This window comes from Dasypus novemcinctus, chromosome 29 (assembly GCF_030445035.2).
Source record: "Dasypus novemcinctus isolate mDasNov1 chromosome 29, mDasNov1.1.hap2, whole genome shotgun sequence".
NCBI lineage: Eukaryota > Metazoa > Chordata > Mammalia > Cingulata > Dasypodidae > Dasypus > Dasypus novemcinctus.
The window spans coordinates 11,733,876-11,750,424 of record NC_080701.1 but is presented as its reverse complement, the minus strand read 5'-3'; the positions used below and the strand labels follow the sequence as shown (position 1 = coordinate 11,750,424).

At 33.7% G+C, this 16,549-nt stretch overlaps 1 protein-coding gene across 1 annotated transcript in view; it reads right to left on the bottom strand.

Annotated features, from left to right (window-relative positions):
• The window catches only part of TNKS (tankyrase), a 244,142-nt gene that overhangs the window by 90,975 nt on the left and 136,618 nt on the right, over positions 1 to 16,549 (bottom strand). The window contains exons 4-5 of the mRNA XM_058290097.2: positions 9,507 to 9,543; positions 8,680 to 8,755 (exon numbers count right to left, since the gene is read on the bottom strand). Coding sequence (XP_058146080.1) covers positions 8,680 to 8,755; positions 9,507 to 9,543 — 113 coding nt within the window. The remainder of the gene's footprint in view (positions 1 to 8,679; positions 8,756 to 9,506; positions 9,544 to 16,549) is intronic.

Here is a 16,549-nt window from a genome sequence, read left to right as displayed (position 1 = left end):
TTAATTGGCATTTTTACGGTATTCAGAGTAACATTATCATGTTACAATTTAAAAAATCAAAATATCTTCACAAAAGGAAAATCAAATTATGAAACATTTATATTCAGAGTTAGTCTATTTCCAAACTTCTTAGTTTGGCTACTTAAATATGCATTTCAAGTGATTATGCATGGTATTTGTAGTGTGTTTAAGTTTTGCTACCGATGCATTCTTAGTAGAGAAAAATGTTTTCATATGATCACCAAAAGCAGTCTTCTTCTAAAAGGTATATTGTGAAGATTTTGATGCTTTTAGAAATTTCCTTTTATAATTCTAATTTAATTGAGAGAAACAGTGAGTGGATGAATATGCATGGGTGTGAAGAGAAGAGGATGTAGGCTTACTGAATGATTATGCTTTCCTTAACAGAAAGGAAAAAAGGCAGCAATACAAGAATAACCTGATCATTGGTACACACTGAGTAAAAAAATTTATAGTTAGGTTGGCTTTGTCTGTGGCCAAAGAACTCTAATAATGCTAATTCGAAACAACAGATAATTTCAGAGTTCTTAAATCCTTTAATAACGCTTCACTTTTTGTTGTTGTTGTTGCTTCTAATCTGGCTGGAAGGGTGTGTGGCAGTTTGAGATTATTTATGAACTCCAGAAAAGATAAGGATTATGTGTGTAAACTTGTCTGTTCCTCTAGGCAACAGCCCCTTTGATTGTATTAGATTCAGCTGAGATGTCTTTGATAAATCATGTGAAAACTAGAGCTTTGATTAGACCATGTTGAAGTGGTAGGCTACATATATATATATAAATGGATACACAGAAAGTGAGAGCTCCACAGATTGCCAGAGGAGAGAACTTTGTCATCACATGGAAGAGGAGGGAACTTTGGTCCTGTAGCCCCGGGAAGAGAAACAAGCAGTATGCCAGTCTGTAGCTGAGAGAGAGGAAGGCAGAACCCTCACAGAGATCAGCAACCATCTTGCTTCCTTCATGTGGCACCTGACTTTGGTGAGAAACCAACTTTGAGTTGATTTCTTTAGGGCCTTGTAACTGCAAGCTTTTACCCCAAATAAATACCCTTTATAAAAACCAACAGATTGTTGGTACTTTGAATCAGCCCCTCTTTGGCTGACTAATACAAAGGGTTTCCCAAAATAAGAATTCTCTCTGCACTTAAGCTTTCTACACAGTTAAGAGTCACCCTTTACTAAAAGAATTTAAGGAAGTTTGTAGATTTTTACTGTCAAATAGAAACTGAACAGATTGCTTAAGCCTAAAAGGGCACACAAATCATAATTATTACAGAGATGCTTCTAAACATTTGTTACATAATATCTGAAGCATAAAAATGTTATGAAGCCTAATACTAAATAAACACTACTCAACACCCCACTCAGCTGCAGAACTAGGATATTAGCAATACCATTAAAGCTACCTCATGTGTTTCTTCCTGATCCTAGCCCCTTGCCATTTTTGTCAGGTGGATGTTTTCCAAATTTTTGCTGCAGTTGTAATCTAATCTTCTAGCATAAAGTTTAGTTTACTTGTAGAGGCAGAAATAACATTTTAAATTTAGATTCCAACAAATTTTAAAAGGAGATGCTTAAGTGTCACCTTTGTAATTTGGCCTCTAAATCAAATTTTTAAAATGAATCTTAGCAATGATACAGTACTTACTCTCCTCCTATCCCTCAACTAGTCTAATGTGGAAAACTGTAGGAAATTTGTGCTTTTGGTGGGGAATCTAAGGTTAAGAGGAGGGTAGCTAAAAGAGCTAAAATGAACTTCTCTAAGTTTTCCAAACTGCTTTTTTTTAACACTTTGGTCTCCTACGCTGAAAATTCCTTTTTTCAATGAGAGAAACATAACCTAGTTGGCATAGGTACTAATTACCATCACCAGCAGAAGGGTCATGCTTGACAAAATGGACTGTTTTAGTAGAAACAATTCCCTAATGAAAAATAAAAAAGACATTTTCAAGCCTTCACTGTTACAAAATGAACACACACTAGTGTAAAGATATTATACAATATATCCCAATATAAGAAGGCAAGAAGACTTCCTCTCAGGGTTTTTTGCATTACAGTAGGACATGCCTTGCTTAGCAAGGTGCACACTAAAGAAGTAACTTGATTAGATATATAATTAAATCTAAGAAACCTGAAGAGTTCCCTAATGCATACTTAATGTATTTTGATTTTTGTGCAATGCTAAGTAACATCTGAACTATGATGCATAAAAGTTAGAAATTTTTTAAAAAAAGGGTAAGACCTTTAATCTACCAAGATTTTGGCATGAACATGAGGATGATAACGGACACTAAAGGCCAGGGAAAGCCAGGCATGTATCCAGGTAATGCTAACATTTCCTTAAAGGGGAAAAGGTTCTATATATACTTTATCCCAGATACCATGAGTGTTTTATTCAGTGTGACTCTACAGGTTCTTATATAACCCAACTCCATGTATTACAGATAAAGCCTACCAATGCTGATGAAAATATTAACAAAATATGTCAGAATCCTGATATGAAAAGGGTTGAAGGGTATTTTAGAACTCATCTGGCTCAAAGCCTTCACGTTTTAGGCTAAAAATATTGAGAATTTAGGAGATAATAAAATTTACCACGATCATAAAGCTAGTAACAGTTGTAACTGAAAACTTGGTCTTCTAGGTTCAAGTTCCTGCTTTCTCCCACACCATGACCCCAAATGATACATACAAAATTATTTTCATCCTTCCAAAGGAAAAACAAACAAACCAAATTGTAAGATTTAAATTCAAAACAATTGAACACATCTAAAGAAAAGAAATATATCTGAGGGGATATTTATAAGTCCCCTTATTTTTCTAGGCAGCCAAACTATGAGAGAGCCATTTTTTGTAATCCAACTGAAAAGAGATGCAATATTTCTTGCTCAACAGATAATAAGCACAGAGTTGTAGTTTCTTACAGTAGAGTATTCTTCAGTTATCAACTACTACATACCCAACTCACCCCAGCAATGGTGGTTGATGGGGCAGTTGGGCTCAAGGTGGTGTAAGGTAGAGTGGCAGGCTGCCCACTGATGGCCACCTGGAGGCCGGACTGGAGCTGGGCTGGGGCTAGCTGACTGGAGTCATTTAGAGGCTATTGGTTAGAGGCCTCGGTTCTCCTCCTTTGGGCATCTCATGGGGCTGTTTGAGCTGCCTCATAGCATGACAGCTGGATACAAGGAGCATCCCAAAAGCAAGACACTGGAAGGTGCCAGGGCAATTCAGGGTCTAGTCCACGAACTGGCACAGCCTCACTTCTGCCTTATTTTATTCATCAAAGCAATCACAGGCCTGGCTCTGAATGAATGTGGGAAGGGCCTAGACAAGAGCATGAAAGGCAGAATGAATGGTTCAAGAAGGAGTTTTTAAAATACCAACCTACCCAATAAGGACTGTTAAAATCCTGGTCAAATAAGATATTTAGAGAAGAGCTATACAGACGCAAGCGCTGTTAACCAAGAATACTGAAAATTCCAATTACAATACCACAAATGAAAACAGCCCTAAAATCTTAAATAGAAACGCAAAAATACTGCATTAATCTTACATATTTCTTAAGCTTCACTGAATGTACTTCATAGAATTTAAACACTGTGACATTATTGTCAACCAGAGATTAATTTTTAATAAATTTACTCTTAAAAATGCATATATATTTACCAAGAGCATATATCTGAATTTATAATTTAAACAAATTTATTTATTTAATATGAAGTTGGGAGGGGAAGTAGAGAGAGGCCAAGCTCCTAAAGAACTAATCCAATTATATACTTTGTAGATTATTAGATAACCTATAGCTTACTCTTCCCCAAATGCCACTTGGGCTTGAATTCTGGATAAAAAGGACAATTTAAGAAGGGAGATAGTGGGTATTGGAGTGCCCAAAAGCATGCATATGTCCATTCTAAATACATTCAAAAGCGTCAATAAATTATGAAAGGAATAGGTTTATTGAGGTTCTACTATGTGCTACAAACATTACTCATGTCATTACTCTTACTCCTCTCAAATGTCTCGTGGAATAGACATGATCATCCCCATTTATGAATGAAGAAAATCTATGACTATAGAGCCAGTTACACACCTAGAAAGCAGAAGAGCAGGGAATAGAACCCAATCTACCCTTGAGCCTATTGCTCTTTCAACTATGCTACATAGCTTTTTCACGGTGTCTTCAAGAGTGCTCTCCATTTGAAAATAGTTTTTAAATACTTAACTTTTTCACTGTTTCCAAAGTCTTATTCTTATTAACTATTTTATGAAAGCAAACATTTTCACAGTAGAAACCTGACATTTAAAGAAATCCTTTAGTTATAATCTTTCTACATTTAAATCACACGTCTCCAATTGCCTGTTCATCTAAATTTGCGGTTTCCTACAAAAGGGCACACATGTCTAAATACTAATGCTTTAAAAATTAAAAATCTCATCTTAAGTCTACACTTTATAATTGTGTCACAGCAAAGGGAATCACACATTTTTTTTTGCTGCAGTTTAGCTTCACCACCCTGGGTAATGTTTTAATCATTCTAATGACCAAATTTTAAGCTCCTTGTGAACGAGTACTGTGAATGAGTACCATTAACCATGTATTTCTTTTACATCCATGACACTCAGCACAGACCTATATGTAGTGGATACTGAGTATTCATTGAATGAGAGGAGCAGAAAGAGACCTAAAATACCAGAAATTACACTGAAAATATCATAAGCAAAGCATCAATGAAATACTGCTTTCAATAGTTGGTGACATAAAAACACAGCAATAGTAGACATAGTAGATGCATATAAAGATACATATTATTCATATTTGGGAATATATACAATAATCCCCAATCCCAACCTGCTCTTTGTAATGATAAGGAGGGAGATTACATAGGCATTTCTTTTGCAAGGGGATAAAAGCAGCCAGTAAAGAGAAATAATGCAGAGACGGACAAAAAAGAACTCTGAAGGAAGTTGAGTGTTGAAATAATTTGAGTTATATTCTAATATTTACTTTCATTTGTGTAAAAAGGAATCCTTATGAAAATTAATATTAAAAAGAAGAGAATACCGCCAGCTTAAATTTAGATATCAAACAGGGTGACAACATTTACATAATTGCCTGATATTGACAGAAAATATTGTAAAGGTTGATTAGAGGTCAAGAAAATGGGTGTAGTTTGAAAAAATAGGAAGAGAGGATTCTAGAAAAGGAACAAGCCTTTAGAAGGTTCTGGTTGCACTTCACTGCAATTTAAAATAAGGAATTTTGTGCAATGTTATGGCTAATCGAAATGGGAAGGAAATAGAAGAAGAGTACATTATATCTATGTCCCTGTGTTTCTAAAGTGGCTATGACTGAGAGCACATACATAATTGTAAGAAAGTAACAGTTTAGAATTAAATATTATCCAAGAAATTTGTGCCTTTGTTTTTTTTAGGAAAAATACAATCTGAGAATTTCTAGATGAGCTAAACTACAACTCTGACTTACATGTAAAGCAAAATCCTAATAAACAGTGTAAATTACTTAAAACCTTATTGTTAATTCACTATTTTCAGAATTCTAAAGGTTAGAAAAATAAATGTCTGTAGTAAATAAAAATATTAACCATTCACATATTATCTAATTAATCACCAAGCCACAGCGTAGAATTAAAGAGACCATTTAAAACTTACACTGTCATTGTAGTATCCCATATAGTACATTGAAAAGGATAACTGAAGTTTAAAACCCCCACACATCTCTAGGCAAATCCTCCGCCCACTCTAGTTCCTCCCTAGTTCCTTGTACTAGTCAATGTATAAGGAACATTTCTTTTCTTAAACATTACAAAGCTGACATTTTCATGGGCATTTTAAATTTACATACCAGAAATCACAGCAGCAAAAAAAGAGCTAGGCAAAGGCTGAATTAAGCATTAATACACTCATTTTAAAAATCTCCAAAAAAAAAAAGGGATTTGATACCACAGTATGCTGTAAAATGCAAATTCAATAAATAAAACTTTACATACCTGAATAACTTATTATATATGAAAAATGTACCTTTATCCTCTCATTAATATACAAATGACTTCCTAATTCTAGATAAACACAAGCAATGGTCTGAAAAAATACAAGTATCTAAGAGAGATGCATATAATTTAGCCACTACATTTGCTTATACATTTTCAAAACCCTAACACCAAGAACACAAGATATTTCATAATTAAAGGATCTTGTCCCAGTCACCAGAATCTGTACCGCATTATAGCTTTACTGAAACGGGTACATTTTAATAAGAACTACTCTATGACATAATTGGCAATAATATGTAAATATGAACATTATTCAATCTTAATTATGATACTGTATTTGCATTTTGCATAGAAATGGACAATTGTGAGTGATTTTCTATGCCACAGCATTAAAACTTAATAAATGCTGAAGTCTAATTTTCTTTTCCTATCTAGTTTAGTTTGAGAAGACAGTACATTTTGGAGGTGTATTGCATTTTCTATATGTTATGAATCCTCTAGTATTATAATAATTGAGGTATCTTCTCAAAAAATGTCTTATACATTAAAATATTTTATTCTTCCTCATGGTATAATTTTCCAAAAGAAAAAGAATAATAGTAATAATAGAAAATATACAATACCCCACTCACATACTTCTGATTTAATTTTCTAAAGGCCGCAGAGTGCAAGTGCTTTTCTCGGAGGATAAAATTATGTTTATCAGGGAGGGTATTTGTACCCTAAGCTTCTGCTACATGCAAAATGCAAAACAAAAAGAAAGCTAACAGATGAGTAGAAAAAAAAAGCATGTATGAGTAACTACAATGCACGAGTCTGTGCTAAAAGCCATAAGAGCAATACAGGTAAGAAGTTACAGTAATATGGACGAGAAATACGTTAGCTCCAGTTAAAGTAAAGGGGGAAGTATATTACATCCTCCTATGGGAGGAGGAAAAATAAAGGAATTCTAAACATTTGCGCAGGGAGCAAGGCAGAGGGAAGAGGGTAATTCGTTAAGAATCAATGTTCATGCCCCTTAATTATTAGGATTTACAGAAATTTGAAATGGGACTGTTGGTTTATAAGGGTAAGTAAGGATTGGGGAATGAGGCTGGTATGGAAATAGATTCCTGCTATAGTAATTTCACATAAATTCTGGAGTACTAAAACAGCTATGGAAAAGTGAAATATGCTGAGTTCTAAAAGAATTATGTCTAAGAGGCATAGCTGACTTACCATAGATTAAAAGGCCCTTTTCTGCACAGTGATAGAGGTCACCACTTTACTGAAAGGATCCAAACAAAATCTGGAGTTCAAAGTATACACTAGAGTGTTAAAATCCCCAAAGCACTTCAAAATCTTAGGAAAAATGAGCAGTTATCTTTTAAAAAACACCTCCAAAATGTCGGTAATAGTACTGCGTAAATTTTTCCTAGTATATATATATATATAGATAGCCTGCTATAAATAATTCAACATTCCATGAAATTAGAAGTCTCCCCCAAATTATTCAGAGAAACTAAACAGTAATTGGGCCATTTGAAATAATATACAAGCATCTACAATAATAACATATATATACTCTGAAAGACTCAATACCTTGCCACTACTATATGGATTTCATTAGAATGGGGCAAAATTGAGAAGACAGTCAAGGAAAACTGAGTAATTTAATCTACAAAATTATCACTCACAGAAAGATGATTGTGTTTTTAATAGCAAAATAGTTTATTAAGTCTAAGTGGGTACCATCCATTCTGATATCTGCCATAGCATATTTTCACTATAAATAATTTCAAAGGAATTCATTCTTTGAAAATATAGTGCAAGATGATTTTCCTCAATATTTACAGTGTATTTTTGAAAATATTTTAGGTTTTTAAGATATGAAAGTCATCTTTTAACATTCGAAACTCAATTGATTATATTTTTTAAAAGGCTTTGGTAGTACTTTGGTTTTCAATGTCTACTAGGTAAATAATTATAAAACTTTGCAATTACCAAAGGCTGTAAAGAATTACATTTCAGTCTATATTAAGCAAGAATATGAAGCAGCTAATAAAGTTCCCAGCTATACATTTATATATTACCTTACATTTATGACAACTGATATTAATTCAGAATAGTTCTCTCTGCTTTAATCTATTTTCTTTTAATACACCACAGTAGAAACTTAGGCAATAATAAACAGAAAAAGAGCACTGTTAAAAGTTCTAAAAAAAATCATTAGCAACATCTTCTCAGCTTTAAACAGAAAAGCATTGGTATCTAACAAATAAATCACCTGCCAATTCAGAAATCAAAATGGCAAATAACCTAACAAAGATGAATAAAAAGGACGTAAACAAATATTTCTTACGTCCACTATCATACACGGAAAATAATGTATGTTACAGTTTTAATCACCAACAAAACTGCAATTCTACGTAACAACTTTCAGTGTCTGACATTTAAAAGACTTACTCAAGATGTGTGCTTCACCAGGTCTATGAATATGTTACAACTGCCAATATCAGATATAGCAGCATTTCATTTTGCAATGAAAAGATGCCAGTAAATATACAGCTATATATATATATATATATATATATTTCCAACTCTGAAAATTTAATTGCAAAGTGAAAATAAATCAGGGAAGAGGATATTATATTTTAAATAACTTACTTTTCGTCCATCACTTGCATGGCAATTCACATTTAGAGGAGTCAGTAAAGCCATTAGTTTTTCTTCATTACCACTCCTGTAAAAAGGTAATCAGTCAATTCCTATGAAATTATAGAGCTTCTTATAAGTATGGATATTTTCACAAAAGAGAGGGAAATAAATCTTAGTTTGCTTTGACTTCTTTTATATGAATCACTATGACTCTTTTGCTGTAGACAATTCAATTAATATATTTCTAATTAAATCCTGTTAGTCATCATATAGTGGCACGTCTTGGATAAGTAGCTTTTTACATTTTTGTTTTATTTTTCTGTATAAACTTACCTTCTTAATTACAAACAAACTTTATTCTGATGTGCTCTAAAACACTGGAATAAGAAATACATATACAATGCTTTAAAAAGCTAAGCAATTAAATTATAAATGACCAAGAACAAAAGAAAACCAATGAGAATTTTAACATTTACTTTATGCCCCTCATTCAAGGTTTGCTAGAAAAATTTTCAGAAGAAAATAAAGATTTAGTCATTTAAATACTCCAAAAATATCATTTGAAAAGCTAGGTAACTAAGGTTTGCAGGTACCTTAAGAAATGTTCCAAATAAAATTAACCTTATAATCATCTCCATATTGAAAGATGTTATCCTTAAATACACTAATCATATAAAATAAAGTATACACAAATTTAGAATACAGTCTTATTGGCATTATCGCATAAAATTCAAGCAAGACAATAACATGTTATAATTTTTATAGTCCTCCACCTGCCCTCCCCCTTTTCTCTCTTAAATGCATTATACTCACTTAAAATGAATGGAATCACTTACCTAGCAGCTTCTAGGAGTTCGTCTTTCTTGTATTCACCTAGATGATTGCAAAATATCATGCTGTTAGCATCTGGCAGAAGACAGATTAAGAAATGCAGTAGGCAGCAAACAGAGAACTAAATAGAGAAGAACAGAAAAAGAGAGTCCACACCCCGCTGGGTGATGGAGCCGTGACGTTAGCCAGCTTGTGAAGGCAGCATCACCAGTGCCTTGGAGACGGGCAGCAAATTGACGCAGCTTCTTGTCCAATCCTCAGATGAAATAGCTTTCTTGAGACAACCAATGAATGCTAAATCTCGTGTCCAGAAACACATTCCCTCTGATAACAGCATGCCAGCTGAAGACAATGTCCCCTCCCCCCTTTTCTATTCAGGCTGTCACAGAATACTTGTGAGGCATAATACATTCTGAGACAAAAGCAAAATAATGTGTTTTTTTTTTAAAGGTACAAATTACTAGTCTTCAAAAAACTCAGTTTTATTTGTAATGACATGGAAAGTTAAAAAAAAAAAAACACTATTACCACTGTTGAGCATTACAGCAGTAGAAAATGCAAATATCAGACCCATGAAGCCTTTGCCACGATATGAGATAGGGTAGGACTGTAGACTTAGAAATATGTGAAGTACGTACCAAATGCTATGAACCTCTTGGAGGCAGCGCTCCCAAAACCCGAACAGTGAATACATTCTTAAATGGCCATGATATTCTAAAAGTACTGTAATCTTTATACTTCATACAACATCAATACCCAATTTTAACAATAAATATTTTTAGAAAGGAAGCAAAAGTCTCTGAGAATGAGCAGAAATCCAACTTCTTGAGATGCAGGTAATTTTCCACATTTTATCTTTTCAGAATGAATTTTTTAATGTATCACAAAGACTGAAAATAGAAATATAATTAAATTAAAAACTCCTATAATAAATTTCTTAGGGTATTGAAGATCTAAGAAACAAGTTTCTTTTGCAAGCTCAATTAAAGGACAAGGAATTTTAATAATACAATGTTTGGTCATTAAAGAAATAGAAAGAATGGCCAAGACTATGATTCAGCTATAATATGCTGGTTCAGTTTGCTACATCATTAAAGAAATAATTATAAAAAATACCTGAGCAAATAATTATATAAAAGTAAATAGAAAGTATACATATAAGAACTAAAATTCTATATTAAATGAGAATGTTATAATTCTATTATGAAATATACTTAAATTATTTTTAAATATTATTTATAAATATGGATTTATTTGCCTTTTGTTTCTATTTTGGTACAAAATGCAGAATATTGGTGAAAGTACTTTAGAAATCTCATGCTAACCAAGCTATGTTTAAATTCTATAAACCATCATTAGTAAATATTCTTTTAGCTTAAACTTTCACCTTACCCCTTGGATTAAGATTAGGTTAAGATCTAGAAATGATAACAAACTGGATATTTACAAAAAAGGAAAAAGTGTACAATTATTCTCTCCTAAGGAAATTTTATGCACCATTAAAGCACAGGTTCAACAATATACACCAATAAGCTAAAATGTATGATTTCATGGCAAAAGCAGTTGGTCTTTCAAATTTCCCACAAACTGTATTCCAGATTCCTTAATTCATTGACAGTATTAAATTACCAACCTCTAGTCAACAATGTTCTTGCCTTCCCTTCCAAAGGTCTACCTTTACTAAACATTTTAGGTAGCAATGTTTACATTTATTTAAAATGCTCCTTGTAAGGAAAGTAGCAAAACCCATATTATCCAATACATTAAAAGAACCAAGATCTAAGTAAATCAAATTATGGACTTAAGAGTCATTCATTAAATCACTCACCATATATTTATTCAAAAGCCTATGTGCCCAATAGAAAATGATAAAACACTATTGTCTCTCAACTCAAGGAATATGGCTCTATTAATGGAGAAAGACAAGTAAGCAAATGATTACAGTACAGTATGAAAAAATCTTATGGAAGTATGCTGTAAGACTTACAGACTAGTCTAAATGGTAACAATAAGAGGCAAGATAACTATGATTCAAAGAAGGGGTCTTTGAAGAAGGGTTCTTGAGGTAAAACAGGTACTCCTCAGGTGAAGAAGGGTGGGAGAAAATGAAGCAACCTAAGCAAAAGAAACGAGAAGGGAAATGGTAGCTCTGCAAAGATGGAGCAAAGGACACCTACAGGGGAACGAGGTAGAAAAGAAATGGAAAGACCATGAATGCTTCTCTAAGCCAAGAAGTTTAAGTCTTATAATGAAAACGAGGAAATATTGTAAAACGGTGGGAGGGAGGAAAAAATAATGAATTCTGACATAGTTTATATTTTGGCATACGTATAAACTCACTAATATGCAGTAAAACCATATTAAGATTGTGACATGAAAGTAGCTACTATTGAAATTTAAGTTATAGTGAAACATGACCCCAACAGATAGTTAATATAACTGCAAAGCCTTTGGGATCCCCAGAGTTCAAATCAGAACCAACAACATAAACTTCTCATCAAGCATAGTTTATTGATGTTTTCACCAAAAGGCACATTTTTGCAAAAATGTTTTTCCCTCTTAGATAAGCTGAAACCAAAGTTTTCAAAAGGAAGTATATAAGTGCAACCAACAGGCAGACACAGGCATTACAAGTAACTTTCTACTCTTATTCTTAGAGACCCTAGCACTTTAATCAGCTTTTCTGCAATACATTCCAACATCCACTATCTGGTGCCCAAGGACCACAATGCATAAATAGTTGAAGCTATTTTTCAAATGCCACCTCGCAGGAACAACCAACGTAATGAATTTAGAGTCCCTCATGAACATAATGAATTTAGAGTCCCTTACACACTCTAACAACATCTGAGCTACTTACTTCACAATCAAACCACCAGTTCTGTTTCATTTCAACTGAGGATTTGAAAATACTCTGGCTGAGCATACAGTGCTCTATGGACCATTTATATTCTTTAATAACATCCTGATAAAGACTAGCAATAGATCAGCCAGAAAGGAAACCAGGCAATTATAGTCAAGATAATAGCAGCCTGGAATGGAGAAAATAGATGGCTTAAAATATTTTTCTTTGATTAGAATAAAGTGGGATAAAAAATGAGCAAGCAACAAAGTTTACTTTCCAAAGACTAAGTTGTTTTTATTACTCAAATAACTAATGATATGATACATGATAAACCTACACACACACACACACACGCGCGCGCGTGAGTTAATCGTTTAAAAAGCTTTGTTATCAGAATGAAGGTCAACAATAAAACTTTCTATTTCTCTGAGACACAAACAACTCTAAGTCAAAAACAACTTCTCTTTCACTTAAAGACAAAAGTACTTTTAAAAATAAAAATGAAGGAAACCTACATCAATAAACAGAAGTCATGATTACTGACTAATCTCAATTTCATTATTTTAAGGGGTTTCTATTCTCCTTCTCAGCAGCTGACAGGATAAAAGGAAAGTGGACTTAGTTTAATAAAAACAAGTCATTTGATTTTATTGAGATGGAATATAAAGAAAGATTATGAATAGAAAATCACAAATTATTAAAGCAATAAGGGACTAAAAAATTAATCTGACCTTACTTTTCTGTACTTTCAAACCATGCATAATAAACACCTATCAGTAACATTCCTCATTATAAGCAATAAGAGCAGGATGTAATTTCAAAGCCACTCTTCTCCCTGCCATCCCACCCCTAATTTCAGAATCACCCCCCTAAGTGATCATCTGCAGCATATTTACATACAGTTAATGAAACTGGCACCAGGGTAGTTAAGTAAATTATCTACGGTTTCAATGAATCCACTGTCAAGTTCTGAACTAGGCTAATATATGTGTATAAAACTAACTAAAACTGAGCTTTTGAAGAAGTCACCTAGGCAAAAGAAAAGAATAATAAAAATAGAATATTTAAAACAATGATAATTACTAGCATTAAATAGGTTAAACAAAGTGAAAAAAAACGAGACAAAATTTTCCATCAAAACTGTTTTAAAGGATTTCAGATGAGCTTGGAAAAATGTACAAGAAACAATATACAGATACTATTTACTTTCTACTTTGTTTGAACTCTTTAGGCCAAGGAAAGAGAAATGAAGAAAATCCATTCTGGGTCTAATCAAATGGTCACTGCACTTTCCGTTTGCCACGGCATGTTTTAATTCCTGAACTTATTAGACACCTCGAGGGAAGAGCTACGTAAAGACTTCAGTAAAGAATCTCAGTTAGGCTGAGGTAGGAACCCTTAATGTTACCCAATGCTCAGTAGTACCATGAGTTTTCAAGTCCGATATAGATACTTTCTCATCAAGGTTTCCAGCATATTTAAGAGTTGAACTGAATCTCTAGCTAAATTGACAGCTGGCTATATGGGAAATAAAATATTAATTTACATGACAAATTCCACCGTGTTTTTACTAAAAGGTTTGGAAAATTTAGAACCTGCTATAATGACTGTGGAAGGAATTTAACTAAAGCATCAGGAAATAACCTAATGGCAAATGTTAGGCCTTGCACCAAAGGCAATTTCTAGGTAGACCTTTATTTTACTATATGTAAATACTGGCCCCAAGGATTCCTGAATTACTTTTTCTCTCTGTGATCTTTCATGAATATTTTCAGACAATTGGGAGACAATTACAAAGTTATCAGCATTCTGAATGCCTTCTTCTTACTTCTAAATCCTACCCATCTTCTCACTCATTCTGACAATGGCCTAAAGTCCATACCCACTGGTTAAAACCAGATCCATGATCACAGTAAAACCACCCCTTATCCATTTGAAACACAGAATAATTTAGGGTCTTGAAATTATAGGTTTGAGCAAAGCATTAATACTTTCCTGATGAATATCCTTTCCCTCTATTGTTTTCTACAACTTAACATTAGTTAACTATTAAACATCAACTGTGCTATAATAACAAAACTTCTGAACTGTTCTGTTCATTAATGGCTAATAGCCCCCCCACATGACTATTTTAAAATTAAAATTATATAAAAATAAAAACTCCATTCCTTAGTCACATTAACTATATTTCGAGTATGCAATAGGCAATGCTTACCAGTGTAGATAGCACAGAGAAAAATTAGACATTTTATTGAACTGTGCTGCTCTACGGTGTTGTTATTTTTTATGGATAGGCATTTATTTACTTTTCTTGTATACCTTAAAAATTTTTTTAAATACACTAAAATTACATAAATGCTACATAAAAAATATAGGGGATTCCCATATGTTCCACTCCTTACCCATCCCACACTTGGCCACATTAACATCATCCTTCATTAGTGTGGTACATTTGTTACAAGTGCTGAACGGATTTTGGAGCACTGTCACTAAAGCCTGGATTATAGTTTATATTGTAATTTACATTCTGTCCTGCATAATGCTGTAAATTATGAAAGATATATAATGGCTTATATCAGTTATTGCAATGTCATTCAGGACAATTCCCAAGTCCTGAAAATGCCCCCATACTATACCTATTTTTTCCTCTTCCTCCCCTAGAACCTCCCGTGGCCACTGCCTCCACATCAATGGCAAGTTCTTCTATTGCTAGAATCACAATAAGTCTATAGTAGAATAACAGTCCCATAAAAATCTTGGAAGATAATGTAGGGAAGCATCTACAAGATCTTGTATTAGGAAATGTCTTCATGAACTTTATACCCAAAGTACAAGCAACAAAAGAAAAACAGATAAATGGGACCTCCTCAAAATTAAAAACTTTTGCACCTCAAAGGAGTTTGTCAAGAAAGTGAAAAGGCAGCCTATTCAATGGGAGAAAATATTTGTTAACCATATATCTGAAAGGAGCCTAATATCCAGCATTTATAAAGAAATCCCACACCTCAAAAATAGAGACAAACAACCCATTTAAAAAATGGGCAAGTGATCTGAATAGACACCTCTCCAAAGAAGAAATACAAATGGCTAAGAAGCACATGAAAAGATGCTCAACATCACTAGCTATTAGGTAAATGCCAATCAAAGCTACAATGAGATATCATCTTACATCCATTAGACTGGCAGCTAGTAAAAAACAGAGGACTACAGGTGTTGGAGAAGAAGTGAATGAATGGGAACCCTCAGCCACTGCTGGTGGGAATGAAGAATGGTGCAGCCATTATGGAGGACAGTCTGGCAGTTCCTCAGGAAGCTACTATACAACTGCCATATGATCCAGCAATCCCACTGCTGGGTACATATCCAGAAGAATTGAAAGCAGGGACACAAACAGATATATGCACGCCAACGTTCACAGTAGCATTATTCACTATTGGTGAAAGCTGGAAACAACCCAAATGTCCATCAACAGATGACTGGATAAACAAATTGTGGTATATACACTACACAACGAAATATTACCCTGCTGTAAGAAGGAATACAGTACTAACACGTGGGATAAATGGATGAATCTTGAAGACCTTATGATGAGTGAAGCAAGCCAGGCACTGAAGGACAAATATTATATGACCTCACTGATATGAATTAAGCAAATTGAGCAGACTCACAGAGCTAGAGCCTGTAAGATAGGTTGATAGGAGGCAGGGAGGGAGAAGAAGGTTGTAAGACAATGCCTATATGGGCAAAATCTACAGTGGTTTTAATCACTACTTAAGAAGTCACCTTTTACCCTAAAAAAACTACTTTCAATATTCTTCTTACTCTTAATATTATCACTGCTAAAATTCTGCAAAATAAACTGTTTTCCCCAAATGATTACCAAACAACTAATTCATCAGCAAAAATACAGGAAAAAACACAAGACTGGACAATATAAGGTATGGACTGAGTTCTAGCTCTGATTTACTTGTATGGCCACTGGCAAGCCATATTATCTTCCAGGGAGCCTCTATTTTGTGGTTATCTAGCAAATGAAGGTTAAAGTTTAAATGATCTCTGACATTTTAGCTCAAAAATTCTCACTGGTATTTGATTCTTCACCTTGGTCAGATATTTTCCAAGACAGTTTTAATGTTGCCCTAAATAGCCTTTAAGAAAAAAAACATCAGCTGGGGGAAAAAAACAAAAAGCAAAAAGAACCCT